This window comes from Rattus rattus, chromosome 2 (genome assembly GCF_011064425.1).
Source record: "Rattus rattus isolate New Zealand chromosome 2, Rrattus_CSIRO_v1, whole genome shotgun sequence".
Classification (NCBI taxonomy): Eukaryota; Metazoa; Chordata; class Mammalia; order Rodentia; family Muridae; genus Rattus; species Rattus rattus.
This window is the reverse complement of record NC_046155.1, coordinates 96,259,423-96,276,347: the sequence shown is the minus strand read 5'-3', so window position 1 is coordinate 96,276,347 and position 16,925 is coordinate 96,259,423. Positions and strand designations below refer to the sequence as shown.

The 16,925-nt window shown below is 43.5% G+C and overlaps 1 protein-coding gene and 1 pseudogene across 1 annotated transcript in view; both read right to left on the bottom strand.

The window, feature by feature from the left end:
• Window positions 1-16,925, bottom strand: part of Gdpd4 (glycerophosphodiester phosphodiesterase domain containing 4) — an 83,361-nt gene that overhangs the window by 48,319 nt on the left and 18,117 nt on the right. The window contains exon 10 of the mRNA XM_032895071.1: window positions 809-959. Coding sequence (XP_032750962.1) covers window positions 809-959 — 151 coding nt within the window. The remainder of the gene's footprint in view (window positions 1-808; window positions 960-16,925) is intronic.
• LOC116894736 lies at window positions 6,631-8,134 on the bottom strand (annotated as a pseudogene).

Here is a 16,925-nt window from a genome sequence, read left to right as displayed (position 1 = left end):
CTTTTTGGGGGACATAATTAGCATTGAAATATTAATAGCTACACACACTGACTTTAGTGTAACGTATCTTTAAAATACATCACCACCATCGTCCGTGGTTCCCCTTGGTAACAATCTCCCTATAACATAAATAATACCTTTTAAAATAAATAATACCCTTAGAATATTATGTATTCTCCAACTTTCCGAAGAAGGTGACTCAAAGTTATATCATGCATAATGTATGTCTTATATCTTATTATTCCCTTAATTAGCCTGTCTTCTTCCAGAACCTCTCTCCTCATTATTTAGGCTAAGTTGTTCTTACATGCTTCTGAAATAATAAGAGACTTACCACAGTGTATGCTAATTGTCCATTTCTAATACTGCTCCCTTTGGGCTGTCAGCATATTTCTTATACTGCTCCATATTTGTCATTATATGCCATGTGCCTTGTACCCAGGAGGTACTTAACACATCCTTGAATAGCAAAAATTCAGAAATAAATGTTTCCTAGTCTGCTTTATGAAGACCATAAAATATGCAAAGCAGCTAGGAAAGCATCATGTGCATTGCAAACATACTATCAAAGGCCATGAAATGCTTGGACAAAGCAAACAATAAGGGTTGAGTTTACAAGTTTATCATTAGTCTTTCTAGTAAATGCTGACCCACGGAACCCAAAAACTGTGACAGCCCGGCTGCTAAACTGGGGGAGACCCTGTATGCTCTAATCTGTCCTCACCTTTTGACTTTATCTCAAGGTGTAGGGACCTGAGCAGAGGAGGGTGTCATACAAGTTCACAGAACCAGAGGATATGGGTCCTACCTTTAAGAACCATTGGCCAGCATTCAGAGATGATAGGAACGTCCAATTGAAGTTGGAAGAGTGGTTACTAGCAGCTGATGGTAGGACCTCCATGATATTGGTTGTCCTAGTCAGGTCATAGTCATGCATGAGGAAAGGCACATGATCAACGCTGCAGACAGGAGGGGAAAGAGGGGGAGAAGAAGCACAGAGGATGAACCTAGCTACCATGGCATAAGCTCTTCATGGCATAAGCTACTATGGCTCTCCAAAGCCCTTCAGGGTGGCAAACACCACAAGGCCTTTTTATATGTCATCCAATCTCAGCAAAGGACTAAGTGCCAGCTATAGATAGATAGATAGATAGATAGATAGATAGATAGATAGATAGATAGATAGATAGATAGAAAGATGTCACCATTTGCCTGACTGGGAATCAATCTTTCATATATATGTATTTATATTGGTGGTGCTGAAAGAGTAGCTTTCTAATCAGAAGATTCCTGACACCAGGAAAACATAAGATACAGTAATGACCTAATATGGTGAATTGGAGTGTGTATGAGGCAGGGTCCCCAGAACCATATTAAACATGTTTCTACACGGGTTTCCTAGTTTTTTCTGAGCCTTCTTTCAGGGTAACACCTGCTCCATATTGCACGTTATCATAAAACAGATTCCCGATTCTTCCACTTTCTGGGTGCTCTGTAGAATCCCTGAGTTTATGACAGTTTCTCTTTCTTTCTCATTAAAATAATCACCAAGAGAATACCTACAATAGTCATGAGGTATTGAGGGTGTTCAACTTGTCATAGCTATAAAACAGGAAAGACTAAAGGGAGTAACTACTGGTCAAAGGACAGCTAGGACTGCAGTATTCTACTTCTGAGAAAAGGGAAGCAAATTAATCCAGACCATTGCACAAGTTTCCTTCCTGTGAATAGTAGAGAAGTACAAGAAGGGAGAGCCCAGAGGGATCCAGACATCTCGATTTAAAGGGAAGGAAATCAGAGTAGGAAAAGAAAGTTTCACTGTATTGAGTCCCATGGAGGACGGAGCCATGCAAAGTCAAAGCAGAGCAGTTCGTGAGCAATGCACACAGAGATCCTGAGTCTATGACTGTGTTTCAGTTTACACACAGGAAACTATGGAGCTTGGCAGGAACGACTTTTGGGCTGGTGCCACATCTTGGAGGTAAAGGCATCACTGCCCAGCCTGACAACCTGAGTTCAGTCCCCACCACCCACATGGTGGAAGGAGAAAACTGATTCCTATTGGTTGTCCTCTGACCTCTACATGTGTGTCCATGCACATACACACATAAACATACAAGTAAATAAATATAATAAAAGCTTTTTAAACAAACAGCTTTCAAGAAAAGAAAAATTATCGAAATCTCCCAAATTGCAGAACTCACATGAGGTGTGAGTCAGTTGATTCCATCCAGCAAGAGAGCAGAGACCTCAATAATTGTGTGGGTATTTAGAGATTCCAGAAAGCCATACCTTAGAGGTGAAGATAACTTAGAACTAGAATAATGAACATCCACTTAAGCACCTCCATAAGAGGGCTTACGAAGGCTTCCAGAAGATCACACTAGTTAAGAGTACTTCTACTCCATCTACCTGCTAGAAAAAGCCCATCACTCTTTAAAGGAAAACAACAAAACTAGCCCCCATCCATGTAGAATTACAATGTCCAGCATGTAATAAACACTTAAGAGATGTAAAGACGCAAGAATATGTAAATATATACCAGTGAGATTCTTTGACAGAGGCAAACTCAAAAATGATAGTGAATAGGATTAGACAAGGATGTTAAATAATATAGAATAACATTATAAATTCTGTAAATAACATACAAAGTAAGCAAATATAAAATATGAATGTAGAGTCAACTTTGGTGGATAAAACACACAGGAGGTCAAGGTAGCAAATGTCTAGTTCAAACCTTGCCTACAGGTGTGTGTGTGTGTGTGTGTGTGTGTGTGTGTGTGTGTACGGTATAAAAAATAAATTGAAATTATGCTAATGAAAATTTTAATAAATTAAATGAAAATTCTGCTGGATAAATTTTACAAATACAGCTGGGGAGTGGCCCAGTTGGTAAGGGACTTGCTGTGCAAGCATGAGAACCTAAGATTCCTAGCGCCCACATAAAACCTGGGCACAGCACACACGTGTAACTCCAGCACCAGGAAGTGGAGACAAGTAGATCTCGAGGGCTCCCTGGCCACCCATTCTAATCTAGATAACAAGATCCAGGTTCAGCAAGAGACTCGGTGTGAGGCAGGGGTGACAAGGCCAACTTCTGCTCTCCACAAGTGCCACACGGATGAACACTTCTACTACTTCCACATACAAACGTGCAACAGATCATTCAAAGAGCAGTGAATTTGGAAATGGAGCAGTACAGTGAAACAGAACGCAGAAGCTCTGGCCCCAAAGCCAGGACAGTGGCTTATCTTTCAGCTCCAGGGTCTGGGACTCAGAGCTAACTCTGTTTCCTGGCTCTTGGTTTTGTTGTTGTTGTTTTGTTTTTCTTTTTAAAATTCATTTATGTTCTGTTTTTTTGTAAGAGTGCCCTGTCTGCATATATACCTGAATGTCAGAAGAAGGCATCAGATCCCTTTATAGATGTCTGTGAGCACACTATGTGATTACTGGGAATTGAACTCAGGGCCTCTAGAAGAGCAGCCAGTGCTCTTAACCACTGAGCCATCTGTCCATTCTCTTGTTTTATTTTGCAAGACAGGGTCTTTCTGTGTAGCTCTGGTGGCCCTGTAGACCTTTAAATGTTTTCACTATAAAGAAACTTTACAGTAAATATGCCTAACCTGATTGAAATATCATGGTGAACATAAATACATAACACAATATGTCTATGTCTATGCAATTAATGATAGAACATGGAGAGTAAAGTCTGAATGAGAATGCCTCTCAGCCCAGTTGTGGAGAAAACTGTAACTAAATACATTTTCCCTTGATGTAAGCAAGAACTTGGGCACAGAAGCAGGCCTATGGGTACACCAGATTTCCTGGGAGACAGTGGAACCTTCAGGAAGGGGGGCCTAGAGAAGAGAAACTGGGACACTGAGGATGTGGCCTTGACGGTGATCTCAGAACCCCAGCTCCTCTTCTCTCTTCCCACCTGCCATGAGGCAGGTAGGTCTGCCCCATACGCTCCTGCCGTGAAGGTCTGCCTTACCACAGTGCGAAGGTAAGAGGGCTGATCTGTGGGCTGACACTGCTCAACCATGAGTGGGGATGAGAGGCTCTTTCTTATTAACTTACCTTATGTAGTTGTCATAGTGGCGGAAACAGGGTTAACAGATGATAACCAGTGACTTAGTTGTAAGACATTGCTTACTTACTTATTTTTGAGGCTGAGTCTTGTAAGGATGCGTGCATGCTACAGCACGAGTGTGCAGGTCAGAGCACAGCTTCTGAGATGCACTCCTCTCCTTCCACCATGGGTCTAGGACGCAAGCTAGGCCGTCAGCTTTGCTCTTCCTTTGCCCGTGGAGCTATCCAGCCAGCTCACTATTGAACTATTTGTGTTCCCTATATGTTCTTGGACACTAAACCCCTTGTCAGATGCATAACTTGCAAATATTTTCTGCCATTCTGTAGGTTATCTCTTCATCCCCATGACTGTTTGTTGTGTGAAGGGTTTTCAGTTTTATATATAAATTGTTTGTTCTTACTTTTGTTTCCTATACTGTGGAGGTCTTTTCCAAATCTGATGTCCTGAAACGTTTCTTCCTATGTTTTCTTCCGTGGTTTCCAATTACATTGTTTTTTTTTTTTAATTATAACGTTTATAATCTATAAACTGTGTGTCACCCCAGCTCTGCGTAAACCGTAATTCTTAGATCCTACCTCTGGGCTTTCGATGTTTTCTACCAAACAAACATTTTGCATCTGGTTCTTTTACCGAGCACCATGTCCTCAAAGTCCCTCACATTGTAGCTTTGTCGGAGCCCCTTTCCTTTTCCATGGCTGAATGTTTCGACGTGTAAACGGATCACATTGTTGGAATCCATTCATCCATCCGTCCTGACGCATGTGCCACTTCCACCTTTGGACGGCTGGGAATCATATTGTGGAATCCATACGTGATTTCTTCGTGGACATATTTTCATCTTGTTTACCGCCAGCCTATTCCCTACAGTAGCCGTAGAGCTCTCGTCTCCTTTGGCCATGTGAGGAGGCTTAGCATTCTTACTCCTCCCTGTGTGTCTGCCAACCACCCTTGGTCGCAGCCGTCTTGGTGGGCACTAGGTTTTGCTGCAGCTGATTCTGATGTGCGTATAGTTGAGGCTTTAGTCTGTTTTGAGTTTAATCTGGTGAGATACTGGTACTGTTTTATTCTTCTGCCTGTGGCTATTCAGTTTCTCCAGCACTATTTATTGGAAAGGTTTCCTTTCTTCACTCTGTGTTCTTAGAATCTTTGCTGAAAATCAGATGGTTGTAGATATGTGGGTGTGGAATGTCTCCCGTGGTTCACTGTTCTCTGTGTGTTTTTACCCCAGTACTCTGTGTTTTGTGGCTGTGCTGTTTTGGAGACAAGGTCTCTCTATGTAGTTTTGGCTGTGCTTGAACGTGCTATGTAGAGTAGAATGGTTTCAAATTCAGATTCTCCTGCCTCCTGCCTCCTGCCTCCTGCCTCCTGCCTCCTGCCTCCTGCCTCTGCCTCTGCCTCTGCCTCTGCCTCTGCCTCTGCCTCTGCCCCCTGAGTTCTGGGAATAAAAACATGTGCCACCACATCAGGCTATCCATGCTATTTTTATTACCATAGCATAGTAATAGATTTTAAAGTTTGATAGTATAATTCCTTCTACTTTGTTCTTTTTGCTCCAAACTATTGTTTGGGGTTGTTTGGTTTTTTTTTTTTTTTTTTTATAGTCTCATATGAACTTTAAAACTCTTTTTTCTACATCTGTGAAAACTGTCATTGGTCTGTTGACAAGGATCACACAAATCCATAGAGTTCTTGGGTATATGGGTGTTTTAATAGCACAGCGTCTCTCATTTCACAAATCTAGGATATGCTTATGTTTTGTGTGTCTTTTCCATTTCTTCACCAGTGTTTTATAGAGTTTGGGGGTGGGGGTCAGGTATCTTTTGCATTTTCAAACAATTCCTAACTGTTGTATTACTTTGCATCTAGTATAAATGGAAATGTTTTCTTGACTTGGTTTGTGAGAGGGTCTTACTATGTAGTGCAAGGTGGCCTTGAACTCATGGTTCTCTTACCTTCCAAGGCTGGGATTATAACTATGTATTACCACACCCAGCTCTTTTTTTTCCTTCGGCTGCTGTTTATTGACATTGAGGTGGGCTCTATAGCAACAGGCCTGGAGATGCTGCAGCATAAAAGGTGGAGAGTGGAGTTTCTGCAGTGACAGCAGTGGGTGCACAAGAAGGAGGGGGGAGATCAAAGCTGTTGGGAAAGCAAGTCAGAGCCAGGGCCAAAAGTCATCTATGCTGGAACCCTAGGTCCCACCCCCTCAGCCCCTACACTTGCTGTCTCCTGACTCCAGGCTGGGGCTGGGAATTCTCTAGACAGCTCTACAGGAGCAAAGTACACAGAGATGCTGCTGCCCTTCTGTGATAGTCAGAGGGTTTCCAATCCTGCATTCCTCCTCACCCCTGGCTCAAATAGGGCCATGAAAAATAGCCGGGCTCTATTGAATGTTCAAAGGCATTAATTTTCCCTAGTGTCCCAGCCCACCAGCGCCACACTATAGCCCAGAGTGAGCACTGCAAGTGTTGCAGGCCTAAAGGATAGGATAGGGGAGGGGAAGGGACAGAGGCTAGAAGAGGGGCTCCAGAGGGTCATCAAGGTACAGGCACCAAATGCATGATGTTGGTGAAGTCAGAGCCAGGGCACTACCCGGTCAGCACAATGACCACATCTCCCTTCTTGAAGAAGCCTCTGGCCTTGGCAATATTCGTGGCCAAGTTTACACGAAGGTCAGCATCCTCAGACCAGGCATCCTGTACGGCATCCTTACATAGCACGGGAAGGTGCCACGGTACAGATGGGCCTGACGAGCCGTCTGGGGATTGGGTGTCACAGCAATGATAGGAGCCCTCAGGCGGTACCAGGTCACTTGGTGAGCACTCCTGCCAGACCTGGTGAGCACGATAATAACCCCACTGTAGCACTTGAAGGAGGCCTCCATGGCACCCACGGTGGCAGCTTCTGTAGGGTCGCTGGTAATGGGCGCCAAGCAGTGGAGTTCCTCGAATAACTGCAAGTGGTAGATGGCAGCCTCTGCCTCTCGGGCAATCAGATGCTGCATGCGAACAGCCTCTAAAGAATAGTCCCCTTCGGCTGTTTCTCCGGACAGCATGATGCAGTCTGTTCCATCTAGGACTGCCTTGGCCACATCACTTCCTTCAGCATGGGTGGGGCGTGGCTTCTTGGCACAGATGGCAGGCTTCCCAACTCTGTTACATTGTCCGATCATCATCTTCTGAGCCAGGAAGACCTTCTCTGCAGGAATCTCAATGCCCAGGTCACCATGCACCACCATGATCCCATCACTGGCCTCCAAAATCTCATCAACCCTGCAGACACCTTCATGGTTCTCGATTTTGCTGATGATCTTGATGTTCTTGCCCTTCTCCCCCAGGACCTTCCTAACCTCATGCACGTCGGCTGCCTTGCGGATGAAAGACACAAACACCATGTCCACATCCTGCTCCACCCCAAACTTCAGGTCCTGGATGTCCTTTTCTCAGACAGCGGGGAGGTCCACAGCAGCACCGGGCAGGTTCATGCCCTCCTTGCTACCTTTCTCCTTCACCTGCTGTGAGGTGAGTCCATCACCCACGTAGATCTTGCTGCCCACCTCCACCACCTTGCAGATCTTCCTACGGTCCAGCCACAGGATGTTCTCATCGCTCTTCTCCGCGAAGGCGTTGTCCAGGTGATCTTTAAGTGGCTCCCTTCTTCAGCTCCTCCTCTGCAGCGCGACTGCCCTTGATGAGTTCAGTTAGGATCTCGGGTCCCTTTGTGTCCAGAGCCACCGCAACGAGACGGTGGAGAACGGGATCAGATGCAAAGCTTTCTGTGGCTGCACGGACATTCTTGATGGTCTCTGCCTGGTACTCATGGGTTCCATGAGAGAAATTCAGCCAAGCCATATTCATTCCCAATTTAATCATCTCCATCAGCATCTCCACAGATTGGGAGGCAGGGCCAATGGCACACATGATGCCAGTGTTGCGGGCCGTGATGGGCGCGCAGTCAACATCCAGGCAGAATGCCTTCTAGGAAGGTGTCAGCCATGCCTGTCTGAAAGTCAGTCCCTGCTTTGCTGTGTGGATTTGGCATGGTTCCTCATGGCTGTACTTCAGATCCTGTTGCGGTACCTAAAGTGGACGTCTGTTGAGTCAGGATGTGTCGCTGCTGTGTGGGGCTGTGCAGCCATGCCCAGCTCTTGATGTCATTATTTATTTTGAGTGTGCACGCACGTAAACCATCCCATGCACTCATGTGTGGAGGCCAGAGGATGGTGTCAGGTATTTTCCTCTATCTCATTCCATTTTACTCTTTGAAATAGGGTCTCTTACAAAACCTGGCGATCACCAACTAGCAAGACCGGATAGCACTTGGGGACCTTCCTATCTCTGTTCCCTCAGCACTGGGGTTACAAACGTGTGATACCATGTCTAGCTTTTATTTGGGTGCTGGAAATTAGAACTTTGGTCTTCATGCTTGCACAACAAACACTTTACCCATTCTGGCCCCCTCTTGATTTCTATTATAACTGACCACCTACTAGCCATAGCAATGTTACTATTGATTGAGTGTGCTAGAAACCTCATGACTGGACCTAGGACCTCACAAATACAAAACCCACTCTACACTTTCAGCTCAGTGTTACAGATTTCTGAATGATTAATTTGTATTTTTGCAATTTTGTGGAAGACAGGAAGTTAAAAATACCTCTGGAAATCGGTCTGGAAGTTCCTCAGAAAATTAAACATTGTTCTACCTGAGGACCCAGCTATACCACTCCTGGGCATACACCCAAAAGATGCTCCAACATATAACAGGGACACAACATGCTCTACTATGTTCATAGCAGCCTTATGTATAATAGCCAGAAGCTGGAAAGAACCCAGATGTATTTCAACAGAGGAATGGATACAGAAAATGTGGTACATTTACACAACTATTAAAACAATGACTCCATGAAATTCATAGGCAAATGGAACTAGAAAATATCATCCTGAGTGAGGTAACCCAATCACAAAAAACCACGCATGGTTGCACTCACTGATAAGTGGATATTAGCTCAAAAGCTCGAAATACCCAAAATACAATCTGCAGACCACATGAAGCTCAAGAAAAACGACAACCAAAGTGCAGATGCTTCAGTCCTTCCTAAAAGGAGGAACAAAAATATTCATAGGAGAGGATATGGAAACCAAGTTTGGAGTAGAGACTGAAGGAAAGGCCATCCAGAGAATGCCCCACCTAGGGATCCAGCCCACATACATACAGCCACCAAACCCAGACAATTTTGCTGATACCAAGAAGTGCATGCTGACAGGACTCTGATATAGCTGTCTCCTGAGAGGCTTTGCCAGAGCATGACAAATACAGAGGCAAGTGTTCGAAACCAACCATTGAACTGAGAATGGGGTCCCCATTGGAAGAGTTAGGGAAAGAATTGAAGGATCTGAAGGGGTTTGCAACCCTATAAGAACAACAATACCAACCAACCAGAGCTCCCAGGGACTAACCACCATCCAAAGAGTACACATGGACAGCCCATGGCTCCAGCTGCATATGTAGCAGAGGATGGCCTTGTTGGGCACCACTGGGAGGAGAGACCCTTGGTCCTACCAAGGTTGGACTCTCCAGTGTAGGGGAATGTAGGGGAGGGAGGCAGGAGGGGGTGGGTGGTTGGGTGGGGGAACACCCTTGTAGAAGAAAGGGGAGGAGGGTTAGGAAAGGGGGTTTATAGTCAGGAAACTAGGAAAGGGGATGTAAATTTAAAAAATTCAATAAAAAGAAAATATGTGATATGATTTTAATTTTTAAAAATGTGTTGAGACTTGTTTTATGGTTTATCAGATGATTTATCTTAGAGAATGGGTTGTTAAGAAGAATTTGTGTTCTGAAGCTATTTGATGTCATGTTTTATAGATGTCTGTTAGGTACATTTGGCATTGAGCACAACTTTGTCATTTCTTTATTGTCCCTCTCTGAATTATCACCTATTGCTGTTAATACAAACTAGAATTCTTCCTATTATGGTATTGGTGTCTATGTCCACCTTTAGGTCTATTAACATTTGTCTTGTTATTTTGGCTTTGAGATACTGGGTACATATATATTTAGAATGATTTCACCTTGCTGAGTTGACTATAATTTTATAATTATGTAACAATCTTCCTGTCTTTTTTACTGATTCTGACTGAAAGGTCCATAGTATTTAATTTAATTTAATTTAATTTAAGTAAGGGTACTTTATTTCTTCAGGATGTCATTTGCATAGAATACCTTCCATCCCTTCACTGACCTCAGTCCATGTGTGCCCTCAGATGTAAAGTTCTTACTATGAGACACTTGGAGTTAGGGTGCAAACTCGTAGTACAGTTATTCCGTGTCTTTGAACTGGACGGTCAAGCCATTTACATTTGTGACCATGGTGCAGTGCTGTCTGCTTCTCCGGGCTTGTTCAGTTTGTTTTCTTATGCACCCCAGGAATGGAATAACTCACAATGGACTGGGCCCTCCCACATCGATCAATCATTAGTTAAGAAAATGCCCTACAGACTGGCCTCCGGGCCAATCCTACGGAAGCATTAAGATCCCATCTTCCAAGGTATGTCTAGGTTTATGTCAAGTTAAGATAACCTTACAGGCACACAGACAAATGCTAGCACCCCCTTTTCTCTGTTCTCCAGCCTAAGATAAAGTAAACAACTCTCCTGTGTTCTTCCTGCCATCATGGACTGGATCCCCCACAACAGGGAGTCCCGAACCAGATCTTTCCTTCTCCAGGCCGTTTGGACCAGGTATTGGTCTCAGTGATGAGGAAAGCAAGCGATACATTTGCTTTGGCCGTAGTCTCTCCCCTTTGACTCCTAGAACTCACACGCACCTCTCCTGGTCCACAGAGATCTGTCTGTCTGTCCTAGGGACTCTGGGAACACTCGTTACCTTGAGGATATTCTTTTTGCCTTTAACTTTTGAACGTTGACATTATCACTCTCTGGGCAGATTTTATGGAGTGATTAGTGACCTGTGCCTGGATATTTGCTCCCTCCTGTAGATCGGAAGCTTCTGCTTTCATCACTAACTTTCCGATGCACTTCATGCCCCCGTGGAGTTACCAAATCCCTCTGGAAACCCAGCAGCTGGAGTGTTTGCTCTTCTGATTGTTCTAGAGCTGTTCAACCCTCGCCATGTTGTACAGTCTTTCTTCTTCTCCAAGTATGGTTTCAAACAGCCTGCTTCTGAGTTCACTGCTTCTCTCCTGTCTCCGTCTCTTCTATCGCCACTGTGTTATTTTCAGCTCAACTATGCTTTATTTTTTATTTATTTATTTATTTTTTTTGGGGGGGTTCTTTTTTTCAGAGCTGGGGACCGAACCCAGGGCCTTGTGCTTCCTAGGCAAGTGCTCTACCACTGAGCTAAATCCCCAACCCCTGCTTTATTTTTTTTAAAGAATGCTTCCATTTCTGTCAAGTTTTTCCGAGTACTGAATCATTCTCTTTTCTTTTGAAGGTCATCGCATTTCTTTAAAATGTCTTAAATTCACTATCAAAGACTGTACCAGTAAGCATTTGCTCACCTCCTGGTGTCTTACTTCAACTGTCAGGTGAGGTTATAGTCGCACGGACACTCTTGATGCTTATCAGTGTGTGACGTGACTGCTTCGGTTTTTGTACTCTGGCTTTGTGCTTACTTTTCTAGAAAGTCTATGTAGGCTCTGTGCCTACACACTCTTGATCTACAGTAATTCCTGCAGCCACGGCGCTGGCGTCACTGCAAGAGCACTGCCACGTTTCAGCACTAGAGGGTGATCCAAGCCCACACTTACTTCCAATTCTAAACCTTGCCCACTCACCAGGAGGTCTTCAGACACTGAAGACTCTGCCCTCTCTGGATAGAAGCACCATGGAGGGACCAGCCCCAGGCCTCTGTGCCCTTCCTATATATGGCCATCAAAACTGCAACACTGTCACACTCACAGCTGACAGAACTGCCAAGAATTGAGGCCCACACTGTTGTTGACTCCCTACTGCTAACTCACAGCTGGAGACTGCTGCAATCAGGCACAGGCAGCACTGGGTTAAAAAAACCAATAAACCAGGGCTGTTCTAGGCCTGAGGACAGGGACTGTTAGGGTTCTGCCTGTTAGGTTTCATACACCCGGAATTCCTTTCCAAGGCAAAGTCCTATGCTTGTTACCACATTCTCTCCCCAGCATAGTCTTGCTACCCAAGGTTGGGATAGCGTTAATGTGCTCCATCCTAACGTATGATCCAGCCTTGGTGGCTCACCTCTGATAGTACAGCTATCTCTGCCCCAGTACTTGCAGATGGACTCCTCTATATCTGCCCTGCAACCAGTGATGTGTACTCAAATGCTAATCTAAGTCATAACTGGTTTCCCATTAGGACCTGCACAGCTTCAGGGGTGTATCCAGGCCCACACTACAGCTGCTGGCGAATCAAGCCAGAAGACAATCCTATTTCATTGGGGTATAGGTCTAGGGAAATTCTAAAATCTCTTTCTGTGAGGACCAGCCTAGGCATGCCTGTGCTGCCCGAGGTTTGGGAACAGGTAGTACAGGAAGTCTTTCTACCAATCCTGATGTAATTAAGTCTAATAGCCACAGGGACCTGCATGGTCTGGGTGTTTGGTAGTGGGCGTGAATAAGCCCAAACCAAGGCTGATGATGGACAAGGCCAAAACTTGAGTCTGTCCTACTGACTCTGAGGTCTCTTTGCCTGAGGCTCAAGCTTACCTGGAGGCTCTGTCTAAGACCCCCACTGTGTAGGGGTTTACATTCTATGGGACACAGGTCTTCTCCAAAGTAGGCAAGTCCTGTGATAGCTTTTGTGCTCTCCTCCCAGAAAGTAGAATCTTGCTTTTTCTGCTGGTCAACACTGGGAAAGAGGTAGCAGGAGTAATCCTGTAGCTAGTTAACACAATTCTAGTAACTCAGTCATGAGTGTCGGTCTGAGGACAGGGTTTATGGGGCCATGACAGGCCTGACGCTGGATTTGAAGTCTAAGTCCCGTACTTGATTTTTCTCCTCCCATCACTCCCTCTTCTCTCTCCACACTTCTTGGAATTGAAGGAAGGCTAATTGGCAATTCTTTTCTTCCTGCTTCTTCAATAAATCCTTCCTTATTATTTTAAGAAAACCAGGCAGTATGGTCTCTTACCTGGCTTCCTCAGTTTTGTAAATGAATTAGCTGTCTGAAAGGGTCTGTCTGTGGTAAGATTATCATTAGGGGATTTAGCTCAGATTTGCCATCCTGCTGTCTCCTAAGACACTCAGATAGATTAGTAATATTAGTGCTACACGTATTTTCCTAATGTCTAATGATATTTAAAGATATTTACACTTATGAACTTGTTACCTGTACATCTTCTAGTATAAAATACCTATATGCCTTTTTGCTAATTTTCTAAGTGGTTCGTTTAGTTTCTAATAATACTCTGCACTATTGTAATGTTTTTCTTTGAATTTATTTTTTTCTAGAATTTCATACATGAGTCCTATATTTATATTATTTCCACTACTTCCTGTCCCTGCTCCAACTCCTGTTATGTGCCCTTACTCTTGAAATCATGACCTCTTCTTCTATAAACATTATTGACGTTATATAAAAATAAACAAACTAAGTCTATCTGGTGTTGTTCATGTGTGCATGTGTGTAGGGACCACCTGGGGTTGGATGACCTATCAAAAAGCTTCTCCCTGGAGAAAACAGATTCCCCCACTCTCAGTGACCACTGATTACCTATAGATGGGTGGGACCAAAAAGCTAGAGAAAGTAAACAAATGAAATTATAATTACTGCAATATAAAACAGGACTAAGAAGACAAATAGCAAAAGGCAATAAGCTGATGACTATCAACACATATTTTTAATAACTTTTAAATATTAATGGCCTTAATTCTCCAATCAAAAGATCAAAAGTTAGATGAACAGATTGACACAAAGTCCATATTTTTGTTATATATATAAGAAACTCCTTTTACTTTCAAGAATAGGTATCGTCTTAGAGTGAAAGATTAAAGTTGGAATATCGCAAACAAATAGAACTGTGGAGCAGGGATCACTACCCTAACGTGTGACCAAAAGTAAATCTGAAGGATTAAAGAAGTACACTTCGTTCTGACCAGGGAAACAGTCAACCAAAACCTGGCACACCCAGTTTCGTTAAAAGCATTCAAGATACAGATTAACCCTACATTAGTAACAGTAGGTGATTTCAGTACACTACATTCTTCAACATACTGGTCATCTGGACAAAAATAAACAGTAAAATAGGAATTGAGTGGCATTGTACATCAAATGGACGGACAGATATGTGATTACAAGTTTGGGATTTTGGTTTCTTTATAAAACACAGAAATATTAGAAGAATGTGTTTTTGTTTTAACCCCAGGTATGGGGTTTGGGGCTGCTTTGGACTGTCCACATCAGCTGGCTATGATTTGCCTGATCCTCCAGCAGAAGCATGTTTTGTTTTTGCCAGCTGAAGATAGGTTCTAGGACTGTGTGACATTTGGAATTCTGGGAACTTTTCAGAGGGTACGGAAATGCCAGGGCCTGAGAGGCGGTTGGTGGTGGTTGGTGGTCACTTAGGGGGGCTGACTGCAGTTTGACAGTTGTAGTCAAAGAAGAAACAAAAGGAAAGAAAACAGATTCAGGATCTTTTTCTCCCTCCTCTCTGTCCTTCGTTTGCTCTTAATTAGTTCTAGGGGTGAAACCAGGGGAATAAAGGGTGGGCAGAAGAAGAACCCACAAAATAGCTAAGACCACTACACAGACAGATGTTTACAGGACGCTCCACCCACACACCAAAGACTGTACTGTCTACTCAGCAGCCCACAGAACTTACTCTAAAATAGAGCGCATATTGGGGCACAGAATAAATATCAACAAATACAGAAAATTTGAAATAATGACATATCTTGTCTGACTACAATGTAGTAAAGCTTAAAACCAACAGCAAAAGAACTTCTAGAAGTTACACAAACTCATAGAAATAAAACAACACAGTACTGAATGATGAATGAGTCAAAAATCAAGAAGAAAAAATTAAAACTTCCTTGCAATAAACGAAAATAAAACTACCAGATCAAAATTCCACATGAGGGAAAATTTTAATTCCAAGGCCTACATTTTAAAAAAAAATAAATAAAAAAGAGCATAAAAACCTTAATGATGAAACTGAAAAGGTAGCAAAACAAGGGCAAACCACGCCCAAACGCAATAGACAGGAAGAAACAATAAAAACCAGAGAAGAAATGAACGAAATGGAAAAAAATGCATCTAAGAGCCAGGTTCAACCACTCTGGGAATCAGTCTGGAATTTCCTCAGAAAATTGAACATTCCACTACCTGAGGACCCAGCTATACCTCTCTTGGGTATATACCCAAAAGATGCTCCAACATACAACAAAGACAAGTGCTCCATTATGTTCATAGCAGCCTTATTTATAATAGCCAGAAGCTGGAAAGAACCCAGATGTCCTTCAGAATGGATACAGAAAATGTGATACATCTACACAATGGAATATTACTCCGCTATCAAAAACAATGACTTCATGAAATTCATAGGCAAGTGGAATGGAACTAGAAAATATCATCCTGAATGAGGTAACCCAATCACAGAAAAACACACTTGGTATGCACTCATTGATAAGCAGATATTAGCCAAAAAGCTTGAATTACCCAAGATGTAATCCACAGACCACAGAAAGCTCAAGAAGAAGGATGACCAAAATAGGATGCTCCCACTCCTTCTTCTTTTTTTTTCTTTTTTTCGGAGCTGGGGACCGAACCCAGGGCCTTGCGCTTACTAGGCAAGCGCTCTACCACTGAGCCAAATCCCCAACCCCACTCCCACTCCTTCTTGAAAGGGGAAAAAATATCCATAGGCGGGAATATGGAAGCAAAGTTTAGAACAGTGACTGAAGAACGGCCATTCAGAGCCTGCCCACATGTGGCTCATATATACACAGTTACCAAAACTAGATAAGAGTGATGAAGCTAAAAAATGCATGCTGAAAGGGACCGGATATAGATCTCTCCTGAGAGACACATCCAGAGCATGTCCAATACAGAGGTCAATGCTAGCAGCAAACCACCGAACTGAGAATAGGACCCCCTTGGGGGGAATTAGAGGAAGGATTGAAAGAGTTGAAGGAGCTTGCAAACCCATAAAAACAACAATTCCAACCAACCAGAGCTTCCAGGGACTAAACCACTACCGAAAGACTACACATGGACTGACCCAAGGCTCCAACTGCATATGTAGCAGAGGATGGCCTTGTTGGGGCACCAGTGGAAGGGGAAGCCCCTGGTCCTGCCAAGGTAGGACCCTCAGTGCAGGGGAATATGGGGGGAGTAAGGGGAATGTACAGGGGAAATACACGTATGGGGGAGGGGGAGAGGAAGGGGAGGTGATGGTGGCTTATGGACAGGAAACCAGGAAGGGGAATAATGTTTGAAATGTAAGTAAAGAAACATATCTAATAAAAAAATTTTTTTTTTAAAAAAAGAGCTCGGTGTTTTAAAATATACAAGATTGATAGAGCCTTAGACAAATGAGACAAAAACAAGAGGAATCACAAAATCTTCAAATCGGAGACTACCAGGGTGACATTAGGTTCATTGTAAACCCTATTTTATGTAAAACTGGAGTGCTGTTTTAGTATCTAGTAGTCCTCTGTATTGCACATTCCCTGTTAATATTCTTGGTAATGAATTTCATGCCCTAGACGAGCCCTGGACAACATGCAATCTGAGGCAGTAGCGAAGGCTTAGGTATGAGGTATGACTGCTAGAGTGGTAGAGGCATTCGCACATTTGAAAAGCGACGTCAACCAGCAAGCAGAGAAAGAAGTTGGAAGGAT